This window comes from Megalobrama amblycephala, linkage group LG13 (genome assembly GCF_018812025.1).
Source record: "Megalobrama amblycephala isolate DHTTF-2021 linkage group LG13, ASM1881202v1, whole genome shotgun sequence".
Classification (NCBI taxonomy): domain Eukaryota; kingdom Metazoa; phylum Chordata; class Actinopteri; order Cypriniformes; family Xenocyprididae; genus Megalobrama; species Megalobrama amblycephala.
In genome coordinates, this window is record NC_063056.1 from 40,305,596 (window position 1) to 40,327,838 (window position 22,243).

General features: G+C 37.6%; 1 protein-coding gene across 1 annotated transcript in view; it reads right to left on the minus strand.

The window, feature by feature from the left end:
- ext1a (exostosin glycosyltransferase 1a) overlaps positions 1–19,917 on the minus strand; it is a 63,979-nt gene extending 44,062 nt beyond the window's left edge. Inside the window, exon 1 of the mRNA XM_048152727.1 lies at positions 18,366–19,917. Coding sequence (XP_048008684.1) covers positions 18,366–19,279 — 914 coding nt within the window. The 5' untranslated portion in view covers positions 19,280–19,917. The remainder of the gene's footprint in view (positions 1–18,365) is intronic.
- Between the last annotated feature and the right edge of the window lie 2,326 nt (positions 19,918–22,243).

The window sequence follows — 22,243 nt, forward strand, 5'->3', positions numbered from 1 at the left end:
CATATATAAACTTAAATACACACACAAACATATACACACACACACACCTATCACTAATACATAAGGCACTGAAACTGATCAGAAATGTAAGGTAGTTCATCATGCACACAGCTGACGAACATTATAACCTTCCCTCTTCATTAATGTGCATCAGCTGAACACAATAGGTCCATTAGTCAGAGTCTGCAGTCGCTAATCTGTGTTTCTTTTTAAGGGTCTGCTTGTTCACCAATCATCCATTTATCCTCCTACGCACGCATATGGAAAATGTTGATTCAGCTTACATTAAACAAGGTGAAGAGCTCTGAATATTCAAATGGATTTACCCTTAAACTGAGAGAAGAAAACACATGCATAATGCACAAGCTGAAATAGATTGACATAAGTCAGGTCAAACATTTTGAGCTTACACAACCTCGATCGTTTCACTTCATCACTTCAAGTGCTTCAAAACGCTTGTGACGGCATAGGTGAGTCCGTGGAAAGTGCCTGATTTGACCACTCTTGACAGTTTCTCAGCCTTTGGCTGTGAGGGAAATGTGACCAGGCAAGGCCTCCGTCGCAGTGAATTTTTCACTGCACATAATGCACTGATAACGTGGGAGCTGTATTCAAATGAGCTTCATTGCTGGAGACATTTATAGGGGTCATATTTTACACTTTTGCTGCATTGTTTTTCCTCGCAATCCACGTATAACTTTAGTCAAGCTTCGACTATTTTTCACTGTCACTCTATGACACTTTGGCCCACAACAATCTTAATGCAAGCAGCCCAAACAAATGCTACCAGGCAAGTACGAATAACTTCAGGCATCACTGCATTCTGAAATACACCAACTGCAATGCATAACAATGTACACGTTGCACAGTTAAAACATACTTGCATTTAACCCTACTGTAAATGACCTTTTTGCATGCAAAATGAGTTGCAATGCTACTTGCTAAATATTGAATCTGCATCATGTAAACATGGGCCGTAATATGTTAATTGGCTGAAAATGGAAACATTCGAAATGGCATTAAAAGTGTTTAGTATGTGAAGCACAACTATTTGCCCTAAAGAACATTGGAAAATGGCAGTAAGACCCGTCCTGCTTTCCAAGCATTTTAACCTTGCCTTGTTCCGTTCCTCAGGAGACACAAGAACATCTGTTCACTCCCACAGCCTCTTTCCCTCAGCAAGAAATACGGCTATTAATCTGCATCTGGAGAACACACCTCAGTTTTTAGCAACCAAAAGCAAAGTAAAGCAACTTTAGGAGCACTTCCCATCTTTTTAGGAGGGGTGGCGATTTATTATAAAACAATAAACCGGTAAAACGAGTATTTTCAAGTAGCATCTCTATTGCAGTGCTTCAATACACAAGTGAATAGTAGGGTATAAATTGATGTGTGTATACAGTATATATGATGTAATAACTGACATTGTTCTACAAACACTAGAAAAGCTTAGTCTACAAGACAATTTTTAATTAGCTTATTAATTTTTGTCCTAAAAACAGTGAGAACATTGCGATGTAAAATATTGCATGCAACCTCTATGTTCCCATGCGAAAAACTGAGTTCATTTGAAAAACACAAAACTAAATCTAGCACAGTTAAAGTCTCGTCAATGACACACATATTGCTACCAAATGTTGATCACAGAACCAAAGAGACCAAAGGGGGAAAAACATTTAATGTGCCATGGAAAAATAAGTTTTATTGGGAAACATCTGTATGGTCTGTAATTAAACATGTTGACTAATACTACCCTTCAAATGTTAAAACCACAGAAGAACCCTTCATAAACAGAGGCTCTGAATCCAGAGCAAACATCACAACTATCAGAAAACAGGTCAATGTTTTTATGTTTCCAGGAACTACAGAAACAATCCCTCACCCATATGACACTCGGAAAGCATGCATAACGAGCCCAAAAAAAAAATTAAAAATCATGGAATACTGAAATAAATGGCAACATCTAAATTAACTGGTTTTATTCAAATCAAAAACAGTATTTAGTATCACTGAATCAATCTCAATTAATCTGCAAAATAAAGAAAGCCAGGGTTTAGAGAGACTGAATCTTTGAACGAACCATTTCAGACTCTTTGAGAAATGAAGTGATGTGCAATGTATATTATGAGAAAATTCAAGTGATTTTTGACCTTGGATGCATGCAAATCTATTGTAGTAGATGACAAAACACAAAATTAGGAATGTTTAAATTAGCATAATAGGGGCACTTTAACAATAACAACCCTGGAGCAACCCAACATGAATGTACATGGAGAAACATCAATTGAAAACAGGGATGATGCTCATTTATGCTCCCTACTTAGTGTCTTACTCTAAAGTACAAGCAGTGTCGGTGTCATTGCGTAAATCTAGCATGAAATCCCTGAACTCAACCAGCAGTCACCGGTCTGAACGGTCAGCCAGCGAGAGGGAGAGACTATCTGCCATGGCCAGAAGGGATCAAATGCTCACCGTAAAACCGAAAGCTCACGTCACGCTTCTAATTAAGAAGCGGTGCCAAACGAGAGATGAGAAAAACACATGCTAGCCGTATGATGTGAGGACAGCCTGACGTCGAGCTATGAGATGTATTTATAGAGAGGTTTAATCCACGTCTCTGGCTTAGCTGCGGCGAGATGCGAGCCAACACGTTCACTCTAACCCAATCCTAGTAACTATAGGGAACAAGACAAGAAAATGGCACGCAAATAAATCACAGTGATTCATTGTCTTGTCCAAAGTGAACTATAAGGATTGAGCCTATTGTTGGGTTAATAGTGTCTTTTTCGTTTCACTGATTGAAGTTTCAAGTTTATTACAAGTGCAAAGCATAACATTTGTAAAAATGTCATACAAAACACAAATAAACATTAATTCTGCACCAACATCAGTTGACTTTGGGTTCGACTGACTCTGGTATGTTATTTAAGTCATTAGCATTCTGCTCTACTGGCTTGAACAAACAGATAACATTCAATCTGTACGAACACTGATAAAACCAGCCATTTCTACATGGTTGTTTGACCGACTCTATAACATTCTAGAGTCTGTTAGTTTAACACGTAACTCTGTGGATGTGGAAAGAACGTTCCCAAAACACCAATTAAAACATGGCTGATTTTAAAAACCGCTGATTACAGGCGAGCAAGAGGCCACAAAGAATCATTAGTGTTGTTTGTGAAAGCAAGAACAACTAATATTTGGAGTTAGTGATTTGAACAAATCACTAAGCTTAAAGGGTTACGTCACCCAAAATTGAAAATTCTGTCATTAATTACTCACTCTCATGTCAGTCCAAACCTTTCTTTCATCTTCGGAAAACAAATGAAGATATTTTAAATGAAATCTGAGAGATTTCTGTTCCTCCATTGACAGTGCACACAACTACCACAATGACGCTTCAAAAAGTTCATAAAGAGATCATAAAACTACTAATCCATATGAATTGAGCGGTTTAGTCTGAATTTTCTGAAGAGACTCGATCACTTTATATGATGAAGTGTTTTAATTTTTGGCTTTTATTTACATATAGACATCCGTCAACACACACATCAGATATGGAAGCTCAAGAACGTTTGCTTGACGTGCAAGAACCAATGAGGTTCATTCTTGTGTTACGCAGCATGTTTGAGCTTCTTCAAGAACCAGTGAGGTTCATTCTCGTGTTACGCAGCACTTTGAGCTTCAGCAAGAACCAGTGAGGTTCATTCTCGTGTTACGCAGCGCGTTTGAGCTTCTTCAAGAACCAATGAGGTTCATTCTCGTGTTACGCAGCGCGTTTGAGCTTCTTCAAGAACCAATGAGGTTCATTCTCGTGTTACGCAGCGCGTTTGAGCTTCAGCAAGAACCAGTGAGGTTCATTCTCGTGTTACGCAGCGCGTTTGAGCTTCTTCAAGAACCAGTGAGGTTCATTCTCGTGTTACGCAGCGCGTTTGAGCTTCCTCAAGAACCAATGAGGTTCATTTGTGTGTTACGCAGCAGTTTCAGCTTCTTCAAGAACCAGTGAGGTTCATTCTTGTGTTACGCAGCACGTTTGAGCTTCAGCAAGAACCAATGAGGATCATTCTCGTGTTACGCAGCACTTTGAGCTTCATCAAGAACCAATGAGGTTCATTCTGGTGTTACGCAGCACGTTTGAGCTTCAGCAAGAACCAATGAGGTTAATTCTGGTGTTACGCAGCACGTTTGAGCTTCCTCAAGAACCAATGAGGTTCATTCTGGTGTTACGCAGCACGTTTGAGCTTCAGTAAGAACCAATGAGGTTCATTCTGGTGTTACGCAGCACGCTTGAGCTTCCTCAAGAACCAATGAGGTTCATTCTGGTGTTACGCAGCACGTTTGAGCTTCAGCGAGAACCAATGAGGTTCATTCTCGTGTTACGCAGCACGTTTGAGCTTCAGCAAGAACCAATGAGGTTCATTCTGGTGTTACGCAGCACGTTTGAGCTTCAGCGAGAACCAATGAGGTTCATTCTCGTGTTACGCAGCACGTTTGAGCTTCATCAAGAACCAATGAGGTTCATTCTGGTGTTACGCAGCACGTTTGAGCTTCAGCGAGAACCAATGAGGTTCATTCTCGTGTTACGCAGCACGTTTGAGCTTCAGCAAGAACCAGTGAGGTTCATTCTGGTGTTACGCGGCACGTTTGAGCTTCATCAAGAACCAATGAGGTTCATTCTCGTGTGTTACGCGGCACGTTTGAGCTTCCTCGAGAACCAATGAGGTTCATTCTCGTGTTATGCAGCACGTTTGAGCTTCTTCAAGAACCAATGAGGTTCATTCTCGTGTTACGCAGCACGTTTGAGCTTCATCAAGAACCAATGAGGATCATTCTCGTGTTACGCAGCACTTTGAGCTTCATCAAGAACCAATGAGGATCATTCTCGTGTTACGCAGCACATTTGAGCTTCAGCGAGAACCAATGAGGTTCATTCTCGTGTTACGCAGCACGTTTGAGCTTCAGCAAGAACCAATGAGGTTCATTCTGGTGTTACGCGGCACGTTTGAGCTTCATCAAGAACCAATGAGGTTCATTCTCGTGTGTTACACAGCACGTTTGAGCTTCTTCGAGAACCAATGAGGTTCATTCTCGTGTTACGCGGCACGTTTGAGCTTCCTCGAGAACCAATGAGGTTCATTCTCGTGTTACGCAGCACGTTTGAGCTTCTTCAAGAACCAATGAGGTTTATTCTCGTGTTACGCAGCACGTTTGAGCTTCTTCAAGAACCAATGAGGTTCATTCTCGTGTTACGCAGCACGTTTGAGCTTCTTCAAGAACCAATGAGGTTCATTCTCGTGTTACGCAGCACGTTTGAGCTTCTTCAAGAACCAATGAGGTTCATTCTCGTGTTACGCAGCACGTTCGAGCTTCCTCAAGAACCAATGAGGTTCATTCTCATGTTACGCAGCACGTTCGAGCTTCCTCAAGAACCAATGAGGCTCATTCTCATGTGTTACGCAGCACGTTTGAGCTTCTTCAAGAACCAATGAGGTTTATTCTCGTGTTACGCAGCACGTTTGAGCTTCTTCAAGAACCAATGAGGCTCATTCTCGTGTTACGCAGCACGTTTGAGCTTCTTCAAGAACCAATGAGGTTCATTCTCGTGTTACGCAGCACGTTCGAGCTTCCTCAAGAACCAATGAGGTTCATTCTCATGTTACGCAGCACGTTCGAGCTTCCTCAAGAACCAATGAGGTTCATTCTCATGTTACGCAGCACGTTCGAGCTTCTTCAAGAACCAATGAGGCTCATTCTCATGTGTTACGCAGCACGTTTGAGCTTCTTCAAGAACCAATGAGGTTTATTCTCGTGTTACGCAGCACGTTTGAGCTTCTTCAAGAACCAATGAGGCTCATTCTCGTGTTACGCAGCACGTTTGAGCTTCTTCAAGAACCAATGAGGCTCATTCTCGTGTTACGCAGCACGTTTGAGCTTCTTCAAGAACCAATGAGGTTCATTCTCGTGTTACGCAGCACGTTTGAGCTTCTTCAAAAACCAATGAGGCTCATTCTCGTGTTACGCAGCACGTTTGAGCTTCTTCAAGAACCAACGAGGCTCATTCTCATGTGTTACGCAGCACGTTTGAGCTTCTTCAAGAACCAATGAGGTTCATTCTCGTGTTACGCAGCACGTTTGAGCTTCTTCAAGAACCAATGAGGTTCATTCTCGTGTTACGCAGCACGTTTGAGCTTCTTCCAAGAACCAACGAGGTTCATTCTCGTGTTACGCATCACATCTGAGCTTCCTCAAGAACCAATGAGGTTCATTCTCGTGTTACGCAGCACGTTTGAGCTTCATCAAGAACCAATGAGGCTCATTCTCGTGTTACGCAGCACGTTTGAGCTTCTTCAAGAACCAATGAGGTTCATTCTCGTGTTACGCAGCACGTTTGAGCTTCTTCAAGAACCAATGAGGTTCATTCTCGTGTTACGCAGCACGTTTGAGCTTCTTCCAAGAACCAACGAGGTTCATTCTCGTGTTACGCATCACATCTGAGCTTCCTCAAGAACCAATGAGGTTCATTCTCATGTTACGCAGCACGTTTGAGCTTCCTCAAGAACCAATGAGGTTCATTCTCATGTTACGCAGCACGTTTGAGCTTCTTCAAGAACCAACGAGATTCATTCTTGTGTTACGCAGCACGTTTGAGCTTCTTCAAGAACCAATGAGGTTCATTCTCATGTTACGCAGCACTTTTGAGCTTCTTCAAGAACCAATGAGGTTCATTCTCGTGTTACGCAGCACGTTTGAGCTTCTTCAAGAACCAATGAGGTTCATTATCGTGTTACGCAGCACGTTTGAGCTTCTTCAAGAACCAATGAGGTTCATTATCGTGTTACGCAGCACGTTTGAGCTTCTTAAAGAACCAATGAGGTTCATTATCGTGTGTTACGCAAAATGTTTGAGCTTTTGCATCAAGCAAATATGGTTGAACTTCAGTTTATGTTTGTTAAACAATGTTTATATGTGAAAAAAGTCTAAATTCAATTTGTTCATCACATAAAGCTACTCAGAACACCTTAGCAACTGCATAGTTGTGGTAAGTTTTGCATTAAAAAGCACCACTCACATTTTGCTCTACAAATATAAAAATGTAGATGTTTATGATCACAGTAAAAATGCAAAAACATTGTACAACATTCCAAACAATCAAAATGCCCATTATCACTTGGCCAGTTCATGTCTATTCTGAAAAGGAGACTCTGTGTCTCGGCGTGTTTTCCCACACATCTGAATGGCTTTTCCCCATCTGGTTTCCAAATACATGGTGTGAGACAGTGTAAACTATCACTACTTCCAGCTGACACATTAGATGAACACTCGACCCAGGACACATCAGCCTGTGAAAACTATGTTCATGTTACACAGTAATACCACCACTGTTAACAGAGACCGGAGCCGAACACATTAATCGACGAGTTCTTCTAAGAAAAACTTCTACAACTAAAATAGAAACATAACCCAATTTTAATTTTTTGAAGAAATTGTGAGTGGTGTTTGTCCATGCAGACTGTCTACATGATGCTAGGGTGTTTAGGGTTGTTTAAATTACATTTATATATTTTGGGGAGATTTTTTGGGCATTTTTGGACTTCATCTGCCAGGCAAAACATGCAGATTCAATCGTTTACACATTTTTTCTTAAAGGGGACCTATTATGCACTTCTTCAAAGTCTTGATTTTGTTTTTGGGCTCTACTAGAAATCAACTTCAACCATGACTGACAAAAAATGAAAAGACGAGAGGCTGGGAAACTACAACAACGAGTCCAACAATGCTCTTGATTTATTAATCTTACAGCCTAATTTGAGAAGTTTAGTCGTGACACACAGATTTGAGCCCTTAAAGATGCTTGGCAATGTTCTTATCAACAGGGTTCTGATTAATAACAGGGAATGTTTTGTCATTATTATCGCAAACTGAATGCTCTCTCCAAAATGTTTTCATATCCCAGTTTATTACGTTCTCGAAAGCTCGTGAGAAGCTCCAGTCGTAATTGAGCAGAGGAGTGGAGAAGGCGTTGATTTGTGAATAGTCCGCTGTCTGCTGAAGTGTGCTATCTTATTAAAGCTGCTGCAGAGCCCGAGTACATAATTACAGCTGCTTGAGCGGGAGAAAGTAGTCAAATCTGCATTACAGAAGGGAGACAAGAGCCTTCAAATTAGTACTTCCTTTACAGCTGACAGAATAATACAGGCTCTGGAGCAGATCTCCTATGAGAAAGAAAAAGTCTGTATAAAATCAAAGATGATATATTCAGACAAAATACATATATATATAAAACATAAAATTTGTATCTGATATTTTTGTCTTTCTGCACATACTTTTAAAAGGTCATAAACTCGACTAACTCAACTGCATCAATGATATGAATCATAAAAAAAATACAGGAAAATAGAGTTAATGGAAAAATGGTTGAGTAAACTAACAAAAGAACAACATCTGGACGATATACTCAATATTACAAGGATTTTATTCATTTTTACCTTTTTTTTGGATGGATGGATGGATTTTATAATTTTTTTTTAGGATGGATGGATTTTACCTTTTTTCGGATGGATGGATGGATTTTACTGTTTCCTTTTCAGATGGATGGATTTTACCTTTTTTTGGATGGATGGATGGATGGATTTTATAATTTTTTTTCAGATGGATGGATGGATGGATGGATGGATGGATGGATGGATGGATGGATGGATGGATGGATGGATGGATGGATGGATGGATGGATGGATGGATGGATGGATGGATGGATGGATGGATGGATGGATGGATGGATGGATGGATGGATTTTATAATTTTTTTTTTCGGATGGATGGATTTTACCTTTTTTCAGATGGATGGATGGATTTTACCATTTTGTTCGGATAGATGGATGGATTTTACCATTTTGTTCGGAAGGATGGAAGGATTTTACTGTTTTTTGGATGGATGGATGGATGGATGGATGGATGGATGGATGGATGTATGGATGGATTTTACCTTTTTTCGGCTGCATGGATGGCTGGATTTTACCATTTTGTTCGGATGAATGGATGGATTTTACCATTTTGTTCGGATGAATGGATGGATTTTACCGTTTTGTTTGGATGGATGGATGGATGGATGGATGGATGGATGGATTTTACCGTTTTGTTTGGATGGATGGATGGATGGATGGATGGATGTTACCGTTTTGTTCGGAAGGATGGATGGATGTTACCTTTTTTCGGATGGATGGATGGATTTTACTTTTTTCGGATGGATGGATTTTACCGTTTTGTTCGGAAGGATGGATGGATTTTACCGTTTTTTTTTATGGAAGGATGGATTTTACCTTTTTTTACGGAAGGATGGATTTTACCTTTTTTCGGATGGATGGATTTTATCGTTTTGTTCGGAAAGATGGATGGATGTTATCTTTTTTCGGATGGATGGATGGATGGATGGATTTTACCATTTTGTTCGGAAGGATGGATGGATTTCACCGTTTTTTACGGAAGGATGGATTTTACTTTTTTCGGATGGATGGATTTTACTGTTTTTTTTTTCGAAGGATGGATATATTATATATATATATATATATATATATATATATATATATATATATATAGCTGTATTAATGTAAAACTGTAACTGTATATATAAAATTTGTATTAAATTAAAATTAAATGCATTTATTTTATGAAAATAAAATGTTTTATATATATAAAACATTTTATTTTCATAAAATAAATGCATTTAATTTTAATTTAATACAATTTTTAATTTTACTTTTTTGTAATTTTACTTTACTTTTTGTATTAAAACATTTTGAACCTTCTTGACAATCAAAATGGTTTCTCTGATAAAAAAATAGAACAAGGCATTTCAGTGTAAGTGCATAAATATGAACTCATAAACTAAAATAACTGAATTAAGGTTAAAAAAAAAAAGATTTTTATAACAAATTATGATTTTTCATTATCATCAATTATCACAGCACATCTCTACAGAAGCATCCAATAAAAAACAAACATAAGGCTCATAACTGTCATTTTGATCAGTGATGAAGTCTAAATACAGATAATCAAACAGAAGTTCATCCGAATCTCCACACGTTTTGCACGGCTGGTGTTTTCAGTCGCTGAATCGAGACAATCACGACTTCCTTGTTATTATTGACAGATAAAGGCTGGATTTTCCACATAATAGGCAGTGGAAAATGGGGAGAGGATTACTTCCACCTTATTTAACCACAGACGGCACTGTCCGGTGTGATTCTGTACGCACTGCGTCTGATTAGCAAGAGCTGAACGCTGAACACGGCGAACCGTAACAAATTCCTGTTTGATTTGGTTCTTGCATTTGCTAAGCTTTCATATTCCAGCCATGTTCTTTAGGGGTTTGTAAGTAATTGTCCAACAAACAAATACCTCACCTATCCTGTTTTAACAAAAAACAAATTCACACAAAATATTTTTTAATTAACAAAGAAACACAAGAACCAAATGAGTCGCAGCAGTAGACAGATTTTAAAGGGGGTCATGACAGGATTTATTTATCATTTTAATACGTTCTTTGAGGTTCACGTCAACGTCAGTCATTATAATGGCTTCTAATTGCTTTTGATGCTGAACGCCAGTGGGCGGGGCCTATGGTGCGATGATGTATAACTATTCATCAATGTCGTGCTCTGGAGGCGGGCATACGCAAATGTACTTGCAGGATGTTTTAATGGTACAAAGATCCTCTTATGTGTCACAAGATCAGTGCAAATGTGATTTCTCACGTCATCATGAGCTCTTTAATCACTACTAAAACCTGCTTCTGAACGTCAGCTGTCTGGCCCGGTGTCATTTTCTTTTGTCAGCATTTAAGCCACTTCCTCAGGGCCCCAATTAAGAAGCAGCCTAATACAGGATTGGGATTGGTTTAAGATGATTAGCTGTGTTAACAGGGCAGCAGAGTAAATCCAAGGTTACGTAACCTAACTGGATCTTGGACACTGGTTGATGACAATGCCTATCAGACAGTCGGATCATAGCGAACGGTCCAGACAGACAGACACAATACAGACGCTTCTTCAAGTATTTATTTAGTGTGTTTTGCTCTTCACATCTGTGGAAACACTCAGTCAACTCTTTCTAGTCATTCTTCCTGGTTTCTGTAGAGCAGAGCTACTGACTCATAACTTTCAGAAAGCTAACAGACATTAAATCTACAAACATTCCCTTTTAAAAGCTACAACAGTGTTTGTGGGCGGGGCAAAGGAGATGCTGTTCGCCGGCAGCCAATGAAAAAATAGTTGGGCATTATGCAAATTTGTTACATAGTAAAAGGTTTGACTGGACGACTCGTTTCAGCAGTTCAGACAATAACTTTATCTGTCGTGCACTTTGATCTTTACTTTCACAAACAGATTTATTACACACTGCATGAAAGGGAATTTTCAAAAAAGCATAATAAGGGAGCTTTAAAGACCACGACTGCATGAAAATACCTTCAAAATCAATTATTTCCATGAAGTTCAGTTTGGTCAGTTTCAACCTAATCATTTTGTTCCATAATCTTTCATGAACGTCGGACTGAAATGATGCAGATGACTTTGTGCGCTCATGAATAATTCATGAAGATTCTGAAATTTGAAAGTGGAGAGAAAAAAAAAAACATAACATGAATAAAACACATCTGATCAATTATTCAGCGCCACAGCCGTCAGCATTTCACATTCACAAGAACGGTCATGTTCAACAACTTCAGCATCCGTCCTCGCAGAGCCTATGGCTACAGCGGGAAATGAGAACGGAATGAGCGTCCGCCTCCAATGGAAATACGGCATGCATTTTTCAAAGTTGTCATACGGGATGTCAAGAAAAATGGTCCATAAAATTTTGTTTTAAATGTTTGAGACAGTGTGCCTTGGGATATCAAAAGACGTACTACATTTCAGCTCAACGTGATCAAAGTGAATTTAGTCCATATGAATATTAACTTCTTAATGCCACAATTTATTATAGGATACACTTTTAAGTCATTGCAAACTGCTGAAAAAAGCAAACCTGTCACACAGATTTTATACTGATGTGCCAAGCTGTGACACTGCATACTGTAATACAGTATTGTAAAGGAAACTACTAAGATTTAATCAACATTTAGCAACAGCTGTTTCCATCCAAAGTTACGAATTTAACTTATGCAAAAAATTGGAATAATCGCATAAAACAGTTGCGAATAAAGCAGCATGTGTTCAAGAGAACACAAGAGAAATCGTCACATGCACATTTTTCCCTCAGAATTGCGAGATATAAAGTCGCAGTTGTGTTATAAAATCAGAATAAAATGATAAAGTCCGAATTGCGAGTTATAAAGTTGCAATTGGTTAAAGTCAGAATCGCGAGTTATAAAGTCAGAATTGCGAGTTATAAAGTTAGAATTGCGAGAAATAAAGTCAGAATTGCGAGTTATAAAGTCAGAATTGTGAGATATAAAGTTGCAATTGGTTAAAGTCAGAATCACGAGTTATAAAGTCAGAATTGCGAGTTATAAAGTCTGAATTGCGAGTTATAAAGTCAGAATTGTGAGATATAAAGTCAGAATTGCGAGTTATAAAGTCCGAATCGCGAGTTATAAAGTCAGAATCGCGAGTTATAAAGTTAGAATTGCGAGAAATAAAGTCAGAATTGCGAGTTATAAAGTCAGAATTGCGAGATGAGATATAAAGTTGCAATTGGTTAAAGTCAGAATCGCGAGTTATAAAGTCAGAATCGCGAGTTATAAAGTTGCAATTTGTTAAAGTCAGAATCGCGAGTTATAAAGTCAGAATCGCGAGTTATAAAGTTGCAATTTGTTAAAGTCAGAATCGCGAGTTATAAAGTCAGAATCGCGAGTTATAAAGTTGCAATTAGTTAAAGTCAGAATTGCGAGTTATAAAGTCAGAATCGCGAGTTATAAAGTTGCAATTTGTTAAAGTCAGAATCGCGAGTTATAAAGTCAGAATCGCGAGTTATAAAGTTGCAATTGGTTAAAGTTAGAATTGCAAGATATAAAGTCAGAATCGCGAGTTATAAAGTCAGAATTGCGAGTTATAAAGTCAGAATTGCAAGTTTAAAGTCAGAATAAAGTCAGAATCGCGAGTTATAAAGTCAGAATTGCGAGTTATAAAGTCAGAATTGCAATTATAAAGTTAAAGTCAGAATTGCGAGTTATAAAGTTAGAATTGCGAGAAATAAAGTCAGAATTGCGAGTTATAAAGTCAGAATTGTGAGATATAAAGTTGCAATTGGTTAAAGTCAGAATTGTGAGATATAAAGTCAGAATTGCGAGATATAAAGTCAGAATTGCGCGAGTTAAAGTCAGAATTGTGAAATATAAAGTCAGAATTGCGTGATATAAAGTCAGAATTGCGAGATATAAACTCAGAATTGCATGATAAAGTCAGAATGTGAGTTATAAAGTCAGAATCGCGAGTTATAAAGTCAGAATCGCGAGTTATAAAGTCAGAATCGCGAGTTATAAAGTCAGAATTGCGAGTTATAAAGTCAGAATTGTGAGATATAAAGTTGCAATTAGTTAAAGTCAGAATTGCGAGTTATAAAGTCAGAATTGTGAGATATAAAGTTGCAATTAGTTAAAGTCAGAATCGCGAGTTAAAGTCAGAATTGTGAGATATAAAGTTGCAATTAGTTAAAGTCAGAATCGCGAGTTATAAAGTCAGAATCGCGAGTTATAAAGTTAGAATTGCGAGAAATAAAGTTAGAATTGCGAGAAATAAAGTCAGAATTGCGAGTTATAAAGTCAGAATCACGAGTTATAAAGTCCGAATTGTGAGATATAAAGTCAGAATTGCAAGTTATAAAGTTGCAATTAGTTAAAGTCAGAATCGCGTGTTATAAAGTCAGAATTGCGAGATATAAAGTCAGAATCGCGAGATATAAAGTCAGAATCGCGAGTTAAAGTCAGAATTGCGAGATATAAAGTCAGAATTGCACGATAAAGTCAGAATCACGAGTTAAAGTCAGAATCGTGAGATATAAAGTCAGAATCGCGAGTTAAAGTCAGAATTGCGAGATATAAAGTCAGAATTGCGACGATAAAGTCAGAATTGCGAGATATAAAGTCAGAATTGCATGATAAAGTCAGAATTGCGAGTTATATAAAGTCAGAATTGTGAGATATAACGTCAGAATTGCATGATAAAGTCAGAATTGCGAGTTATAAAGTCCGAATCGCGAGTTATAAAGTCAGAATCGAATAAAGTCAGAATTGCGAGTTATAAAGTCCGAATTGCGAGATATAAAGTCAGAATCGCGAGTTATAAAGTCAGAATCGCGAGTTATAAAGTCAGAATTGCGAGACGAGATATAAAGTCAGAATTGCGAGATATAAAGTCAGAATAAAGTCAGAATTGCGAGATATAAAGTCAGTCAGATATTGCAATGAGATATAACGTCAGAATTGCATGATTAAAGTCAGAATTGCGAGTTATAAAGTCAGAATCGCGAGTTATAAAGTCAGAATTGCGAGTTATAAAGTCCGAATCGCGAGATATAAAGTCAGAATTGCGAGTTATAAAGTCAGAATAAAAGTCAGAATCGCGAGTTATAAAGTCAGAATTGCGAGACAAAGTCAGAATTGCGAGACAAAGTAAAGCGAGACAAAGTCAGAATTGCGAGACATAAAGTCAGAATTGTGAGATAAAGTCCAAATTGCGAACAAAGTCAGAATTGCGAGATATAAAGTCAGAATTGCGAGATATAAAGTCAGAATTGCGAGATAAAGTAATTGGTTAGTCAGAATTGCGAGATATAAAGTCAGAATTGCGAGATATAACGTTAGAATTGCAAGATATAAAGTCATAATTGTGAGATATAAAGTTGCAATTGGTTAAAGTCAGAATTGCGAGTTATAAAGTCAGAATTGCGAGTTATAAAGTTGCAATTGGTTAAAGTCAGAATTGCGAGATATAAAGTTAGAATTGGTTAAAGTCAGAATTGCGAGTTATAAAGTCAAAATTGCGAGATATAAAGTTAGAATTGCAAGATATAAAGTCAGAATTGCGAGTTAGTCAGAATTTCGAGTTATAAAGTCTGAATCGCGAGTTATAAAGTCAGAATTGCGAGATATAAAGTCAGAATTGCGAGTTATAAAGTCAGAATCGCGAGATATAAAGTCAGAATTGCGAGTTATAAAGTTGCAGAATTGCGAGATATAAAGTCAGAATTGCGAGTTATAAAGTTGCAATTGGTTAAAGTCAGAATTGCGAGATATAAAGTTAGAATTGGTTAAAGTCAGAATTGCGAGTTAAAGTCCGAATTGCGAGATATAAAGTCAGAATTGCGAGATATAAAGTCAAAATTGTGAGACATAAAGTCAGCTTGCATAATTTTTTTGAATATGCGCGATGTCTGAAAACCAAATATTTGGTTTTCCACAAATTCATAGATTGATTAATAATCAGTCAATTTAGCTTTTTGAGATGCTGATAATCATGGCAGCTTGGCTGATTGATTAAAAGTTTAGGTACATCAATTCTAAAATCAACAGATAATAAACAATTTTGATTAAATATTGCAAAAAATAAATGTTCATTTGATTTCGGAAATTGTGATCTCATGTGACATCAACAATCATGTATATATCAGCATTAGTCAACTACTATTTTGTTGAATACAAATATGAATGCAGGAACAATGTATGCTAATAGTATGTTATAAATGCACATATCACTAAGATCACAGCTGTGTTTCAGAAGGGTTATGATGTTGTTAACTATGTGAGAGTCTCTTCAGAACAGCCTGTCGGTGGGCGGTTGACACTGAGGTCACACGGCCAGAGACGAGGGGTCACCCGGGACACAGGCACTCTCGGGTGAAGAAGTGGGGTCTGGGTAACGGCTGTTTAAACAGAGAGAGGGCTGCTTTCCCCCCACTGGCACCAGGGACATTGTTCCCACTAATCCTTCAGAGCCGCCCGTCCCCGTCTCACCGGGCGCCGCAGCCACCAGGACAAAAATCACAGCAGGAGACCGGGGCCCGAGGCACCCACCACACAGACGGAGATCACTGTTTGTTCAACAGCGTTAAAGGCAAAGTAAAGAGTTTGACTTCTTAACACCTGCCTCTCGGGTTAAAGGAACAGTTGAGGAAGAAGATTGAATAACAATGTTTGTTGCAATCTTAATTCAGAATGATAAATGCATAGAAAAATACAGTAGTACAGTTCAAATGTTTGGAGTCGGTAAGATTTTTTTAATCAGAAATGTTTCCTGAGCATCAGATCATCATATCAGAATGATTTCTGAAGGATCATGTGACACTGAAGACTGGAGTAATGATGCTGAAAATTCAGCTTTGATCACAGGAATAAATTACACTTTACTATATATTCACATAGAAAACAGCTATTTTAAATTGCAAAAATATTTAACAATTTTTACTGTATTTTTGATCAAATAAATAAGCCTTGGTGAGCAGAAGAGACTTTTGAACAACAGTGTAGGCACTGAGGAATATATCCTGCTTGCGTGTGGTAGAGATATTCAGGGTTATGTCATGCACACTGAAAGCTTTTGCTTCCTACGGACTGTAATGCATTAAAGCCAGAGCAGCTTTTTCATGTGCACTTCAATTGGAAATGATATGTTATAATGATAAGCATCAGCTTAGGGTTAGAAAAAAAAAAAAAAAAAAAAAAAAAAAAATCATTGCATTAGAAAACGTTTTTCATCATCATTTGAAACAAGCTCAACATGAATGAAACAAAACTAGTATCTCATACAGATGAGCATTTCACAAATTTCAGTGTCTTTCCCACCAGAATGACAGCAAATGTGTTTTTTGGTAACACTTTATAATAACAAATCACACACCAAGTATTGATTATTTGTTGATCCTTAATGTATATACAAATAGTTAATGCATAATATATTCACTGCAAAAAGCTCTTAATGTCACTGAATTAGATCAAATATCAAAGTAATATTTATTTGAAAGAAAAGCACTCTCCAAACTGAGCATTTCACAAAAACACAGACTTCATACATCCACTACAGATTACTTTTCGACACCAGTTGCTTTAAAGTCATTGTAAACACATCAGAAAAGTGAAGTAAGTTCTGATAAAAGATTTAGCATCATTTGTTTGCACTTTCTTTAATATTTTGCTATCTAATGCATAGACAATAACACATGTATATGGGTCAAGCATCAGAACAGTAAGTGTAACGCAGCTTTGAATTGTTGTTGTTGTTTTTTTCAGTACATCAGAACGAGTCTTGTTTAATTTGTTTTGTTTTTTTTCTGAGCAAAAATTGAATATCATACTTTTTTTTTTTTTTACCATGATTTAAAGAAGACACACACTAAAATGTCATTCAGTGTAACAATCTTGTCAGGGATATTTACAACAAAAATATATTTCTGCCATATTAAAGACTAATTTCTTGTAATTTTTCATTTTTAAACTTTGCTAAATCCTAGGTTTCACCCATTTGTCAGCAACAATTTTTTATTATTTAAAATGCAATAAAATTTACTATGCTCACTTATTCTTTTATATATTTTAATATGTACAGGACAGGTCAGAGTATGCATGTTTCAGTTTTTATATAAATATAAGTGTTACACTTAATGACAATGGAACATTATTTCACCCACATTTTGACATTTTATTCTCCCAAAACTTATTTGAAACCTTAAAAGTGGACGTTTTACTTGCATTTAATGTGCTTTCTGTGTATATAAAATCACTTTTGTAAATTTCTATTGATGCGGACATCTAAATGTCTTTGACCCATATATATATATATATATATATATATATATATATATATATATATATATATATATATATATATATATATATATATATATATATTTATTATTCAGACATTTTTTATATAATTTTACTAGTAGGTTCAGGTTTGGAACCAAAAATTATTCTGACCATGTTTTGCTTAAGTGTTATCTGACATAATTAATTTTTATTTGATCATATTTTATTACCATTTTTTTTTTTACTATATTGAATAAACTGCATTAATGAATGAAATGTAGTTAACATTAACTAAACTCTTCTAAAGCATTTATTAATATTAGTTCATGTTAATCTCAACATTTATTGATACATTATAAAATTCAAAGTTGTGTAATCTGGTAATTTTAGTTAATGTACCCGAGTATTTTTATTTTTTTAAGTACTATAACAAATGTATTGCTCATTGTTGATGTTAGTTAATGGGATCTTACTGTAAATCTATTGTTTCATCACTACAAATCTAAAAAGAGCAGAAAAGTTTTGCTTTAAAAAAAAAAATGCAAACATAAATGACACTTGCTTTGATATTTTGTCATCTAATGCCAATGACATGAACACATCATAGTGAGAGTAAATCCATCAGTTCTTACCTGTCATATTCGGCGTTGTCCTTGTCGCAGCGAGCATCTTTATGTTTCTGCCAGTCTTTGCCGTGTTTGCAGGTGGTGAGGAGAACCACATCTTCAGCATTATGGATGTGATAAAGCGCATTCCTGGTGTCCGATCCAATCCCAGTCAGATAGCGCTTGCCTTTAAAAACCAGCATATATTTCCTAAATGGAGGGATGATGTTGTATTTCAAAAACCCCCTCTCTCCTCCGGTCCGAGGATGATCTTTGGAGAACAAGGGGATGGAGATGTCAAATCGGGGTCTGAAGTTCTCGGTGCTGATGCTGGCTTTGGCCAACATGGCTTGACCGATATCAAACCCCAGATCCTCTGTGTAATCTGGCCATGTGCCCGAGTACAGGTTAAAGATCAGGTGGTTGCGGCCGTTATTCCACAGGTTCAGGTTCTGGATCTTGGTTTTGAGGTTGTGGACGTACTGAGGCGACAGCTGGTCTCGGTCCAGGGTGTCGAGGTTCAGAACGAAGACGCAAGCCTGTCCCGGGTCCGAAGTGTAGAACCTGGAGCCCTCGATGGAGGACAAGATGTTTTGGTAGCTTTCTGAGATCTTCTCACCTTTCTGCTGAGGGTAGACGTAGACTTTGAAGCCGTTCTTCTTGCACAAGGAGAAGTCGAAGCACGAGTCCATTCTGCACTTGTAAGCTCCGGAGTTGTCATCTCTTTTGTGTCTCGGAGAAGTGCGGACATTGTAGTCCTCGGTTTGGGTCTGATCCCAGGGAATAAAAGCTCGTAGAGGGTCGGAGAAGGGGGGCCAGTGTGGATGGGGGTCATCGCCTCGGTTCGGACTCCTTCTGGACGCTGGTCCCTGCAGGTAAAAGAGGAGAATGAGACACACACCCGCAGAGGACAGAATTAAATAGCGTTTTTTGGCCTGCATGTGTCCTTAGATCCAGATGGAGCGGCTCGCTGATGAATCTGAAGGTCTCAACTCCTGCTGGACAGCATCTTCCACAGACCTGCAGGGATTTGATGCTCTCGACTTCCACCTTATGATTCCAATCCCAAATCCAGAGCATGTGGGCGACTTAAACTAAACCCCTTTCTGTGGATCTAGCTCTCTCTCCTCTCCGGTGCCTGGATCACATTAGACAGCATCTAAACTACTGCCTGAGGACCATCGGAGCTGCTCTGGAGCAATGGGAAGCATCAGAAAGTACTTTCGGAGAAGTGCTCTTGAAATCCAGAAATCTGAGGAATTTCCCACGTGATGTGTGTGGGTCAGAAGGACCCTGTCAAAAACTTCCCGAGCAGATAAATCCCCACAAATCCATGTATTCTCACATGATAAATCATCCTTTTCAGTCGCGCAGATGTTGCTTTGAAAAGGGTCGCGAGAACATCACAGACACGCGCTTCTGTTCACTGGTACATTCAGAACGCTTTCACGACGCCGATGATACAATGTTACATTCCAGCGCTTTAATCTGAAGCGTCCAGTTGCGATTGTTACATTGTAGCATTCCAATCCCCTCACGACGGCTGCTGACGTCACGCGCCTCCATACGTCGTGATTGGTTCGCGTCATTTCCGGGCGGACGGACGCTTCTGTAACCCCTTCACGACCACACTCGACGTATTTTAAAGCAACAGCAACACATATATATCGCAGCAAAGATATCGTCAAACCATTTCACAAAAAGAAGCGTGTCAGAGTTTGAGATGATACAACTGTCCAAAATGAATTCAATTTAGACACTTTCTGCTCATCAAATGTTAGTGTACACTTAAAATATGGCTTGATCTTATTAAATTAAGACTTATTCATAACATAAAACAAATAAATACATTCTGAAATGTCAAAAATTCAGGTAAAAAAATCCACTGAAAAGCATAAGAAAATGCCACAAAGTTCTCTATTATATCACAAACTTGATTAAAACATGATTTAACAACAAAATGTAGCCAAAAACATTTATATTTGGCACAGTTTGATATGAAAATAGCTGACAACTTTATATAACATTAATTATGACAACATTCATTTTTGGGTGCAGTGTTCCTTTAAAGGCACTCTTTTATTGCATGGGTGAATTATGAGTTATTATAGTTCTTTTAAAAGCTGTATTCAGTCCCTTGCAATATAATAAATCACAGAGTGTATTTGGCAAACAAGGATGACAGTCAGTTTCAACAGCACAATGATGTCATTTTAAATAAGTTAGAGCACTCTATATTATTTACTTATTTGTGAGAAACGATGCTTTATAAATGAATGCAAAGGTTTCTGTGAGTTATTTGTCCAGCTGTGAGGGTCTGAGAGGAGAGGACAGGAGCAAAGGAGGTATTTGAAACCACATTCCTCGGAAGTTGTGGAGCCGTGTCCGTATTCGGGAGCTGCTACGGGCCAGTGATCAAAGCGGAGGTCTTGCCTCCTCTCCTTTCTGTCTAGCATTCCTTCCATCCCCTCATTCTTTCCTTTGGAGCTAATATTGCAAGTCACATTTTTATTCGCATGCCGTCTTTTCAGATGCATGTGAATGTGTTTGATGGCCACAGGTGGAATCCTTGTTTTCTTTAATTTTGTGTGCTGATTTTTTTATTGTGGTAAAATGTGTTTAAAGGGTTAGTTCACCCCCCCAAAAAATAAAATTCTGCCAATAATTAGGCCTCCCTCATATCTAGAAGCTTGTTTCTGCCACTGAATAAAAAATAAAAAAGGTAATTGCAACTTTTTATCTCACAATTCCGACTTTATAACTCACAATTCTGACTTTATATCTCGCAATTCCGATTTTATCACTCGCAATTCCAACTTTATATCTCACAATTCCAACTTTATAACTCGCAATTCCGAATTTATAACTTGCAATTCCGACTTTATATCTCGCAATTCCGATTTTATAACTCACAATTCCGACTTTATAACTTGCAATTCCAACTTTATATCTCGCAATTCTGACTTTATTACTCGCAAAATTCCAACTTTATTACTTGCAATTCCGATTTTATAACTCGCAATTCCGTCTTTATATCTCACAATTCCAACTTTATATCTCGCAATTCCGACTTTATAACTCACAATCACAACTTTATATCTCGCAATTTCGACTTTATAACTCGCAATTCCAACTTTATAACTTGCAATTCCGACTTTATATCTCGCAATTCCGATTTTATAACTCGCAATTCCGACTTTATAACTTGCAATTCCAACTTTATATCTTGCAATTCTGACTTTATTACTCGCAATTCCAACTTTATTACTTGCAATTCCGATTTTATAACTTGCAATTCCGACTTTGTATCTCGCAATTCTGAATATATAACTCGCAATTCCGACTTTATTACTCGCAATTCCAACTTTATTACTTGCAATTCCAACTTTAGAACTCGCAATTCTGACTTTATAATTTGCAATTCCAACTTTACATCTCGCAATTCCAACTTTATATCTTGCAATTCCGACTTTATATCTCGTAATTCTGACTTTATTACTCGCAATTCCAACTTTATATCTCACAATTCCAACTTTATATCTCGCAATTCCGACTTTATATCTCGTAATTCTGACTTTATTACTCGCAATCTTTATAACTCGCAATCTTTATAACTCGCAATTCTGACTTTATAACTTGCAATTCCGACTTTATAACTCGCAATTCTGACTTTATATCTCGCAATTCCAACTTTATATCTCGCAATTCCAACTTTATATCTCGCAATTTCAACTTTATATCTTGCAAGTCTGACTTTATAACTTGCAATTTCAACTTTATAACTCGCAATTCTGACTTTATATCTCGCAATTCCAACTTTATATCTCGCAATTCCAACTTTATATCTCGCAATTCCGACTTTATATCTCGTAATTCTGACTTTATTACTCGCAATCTTTATAACT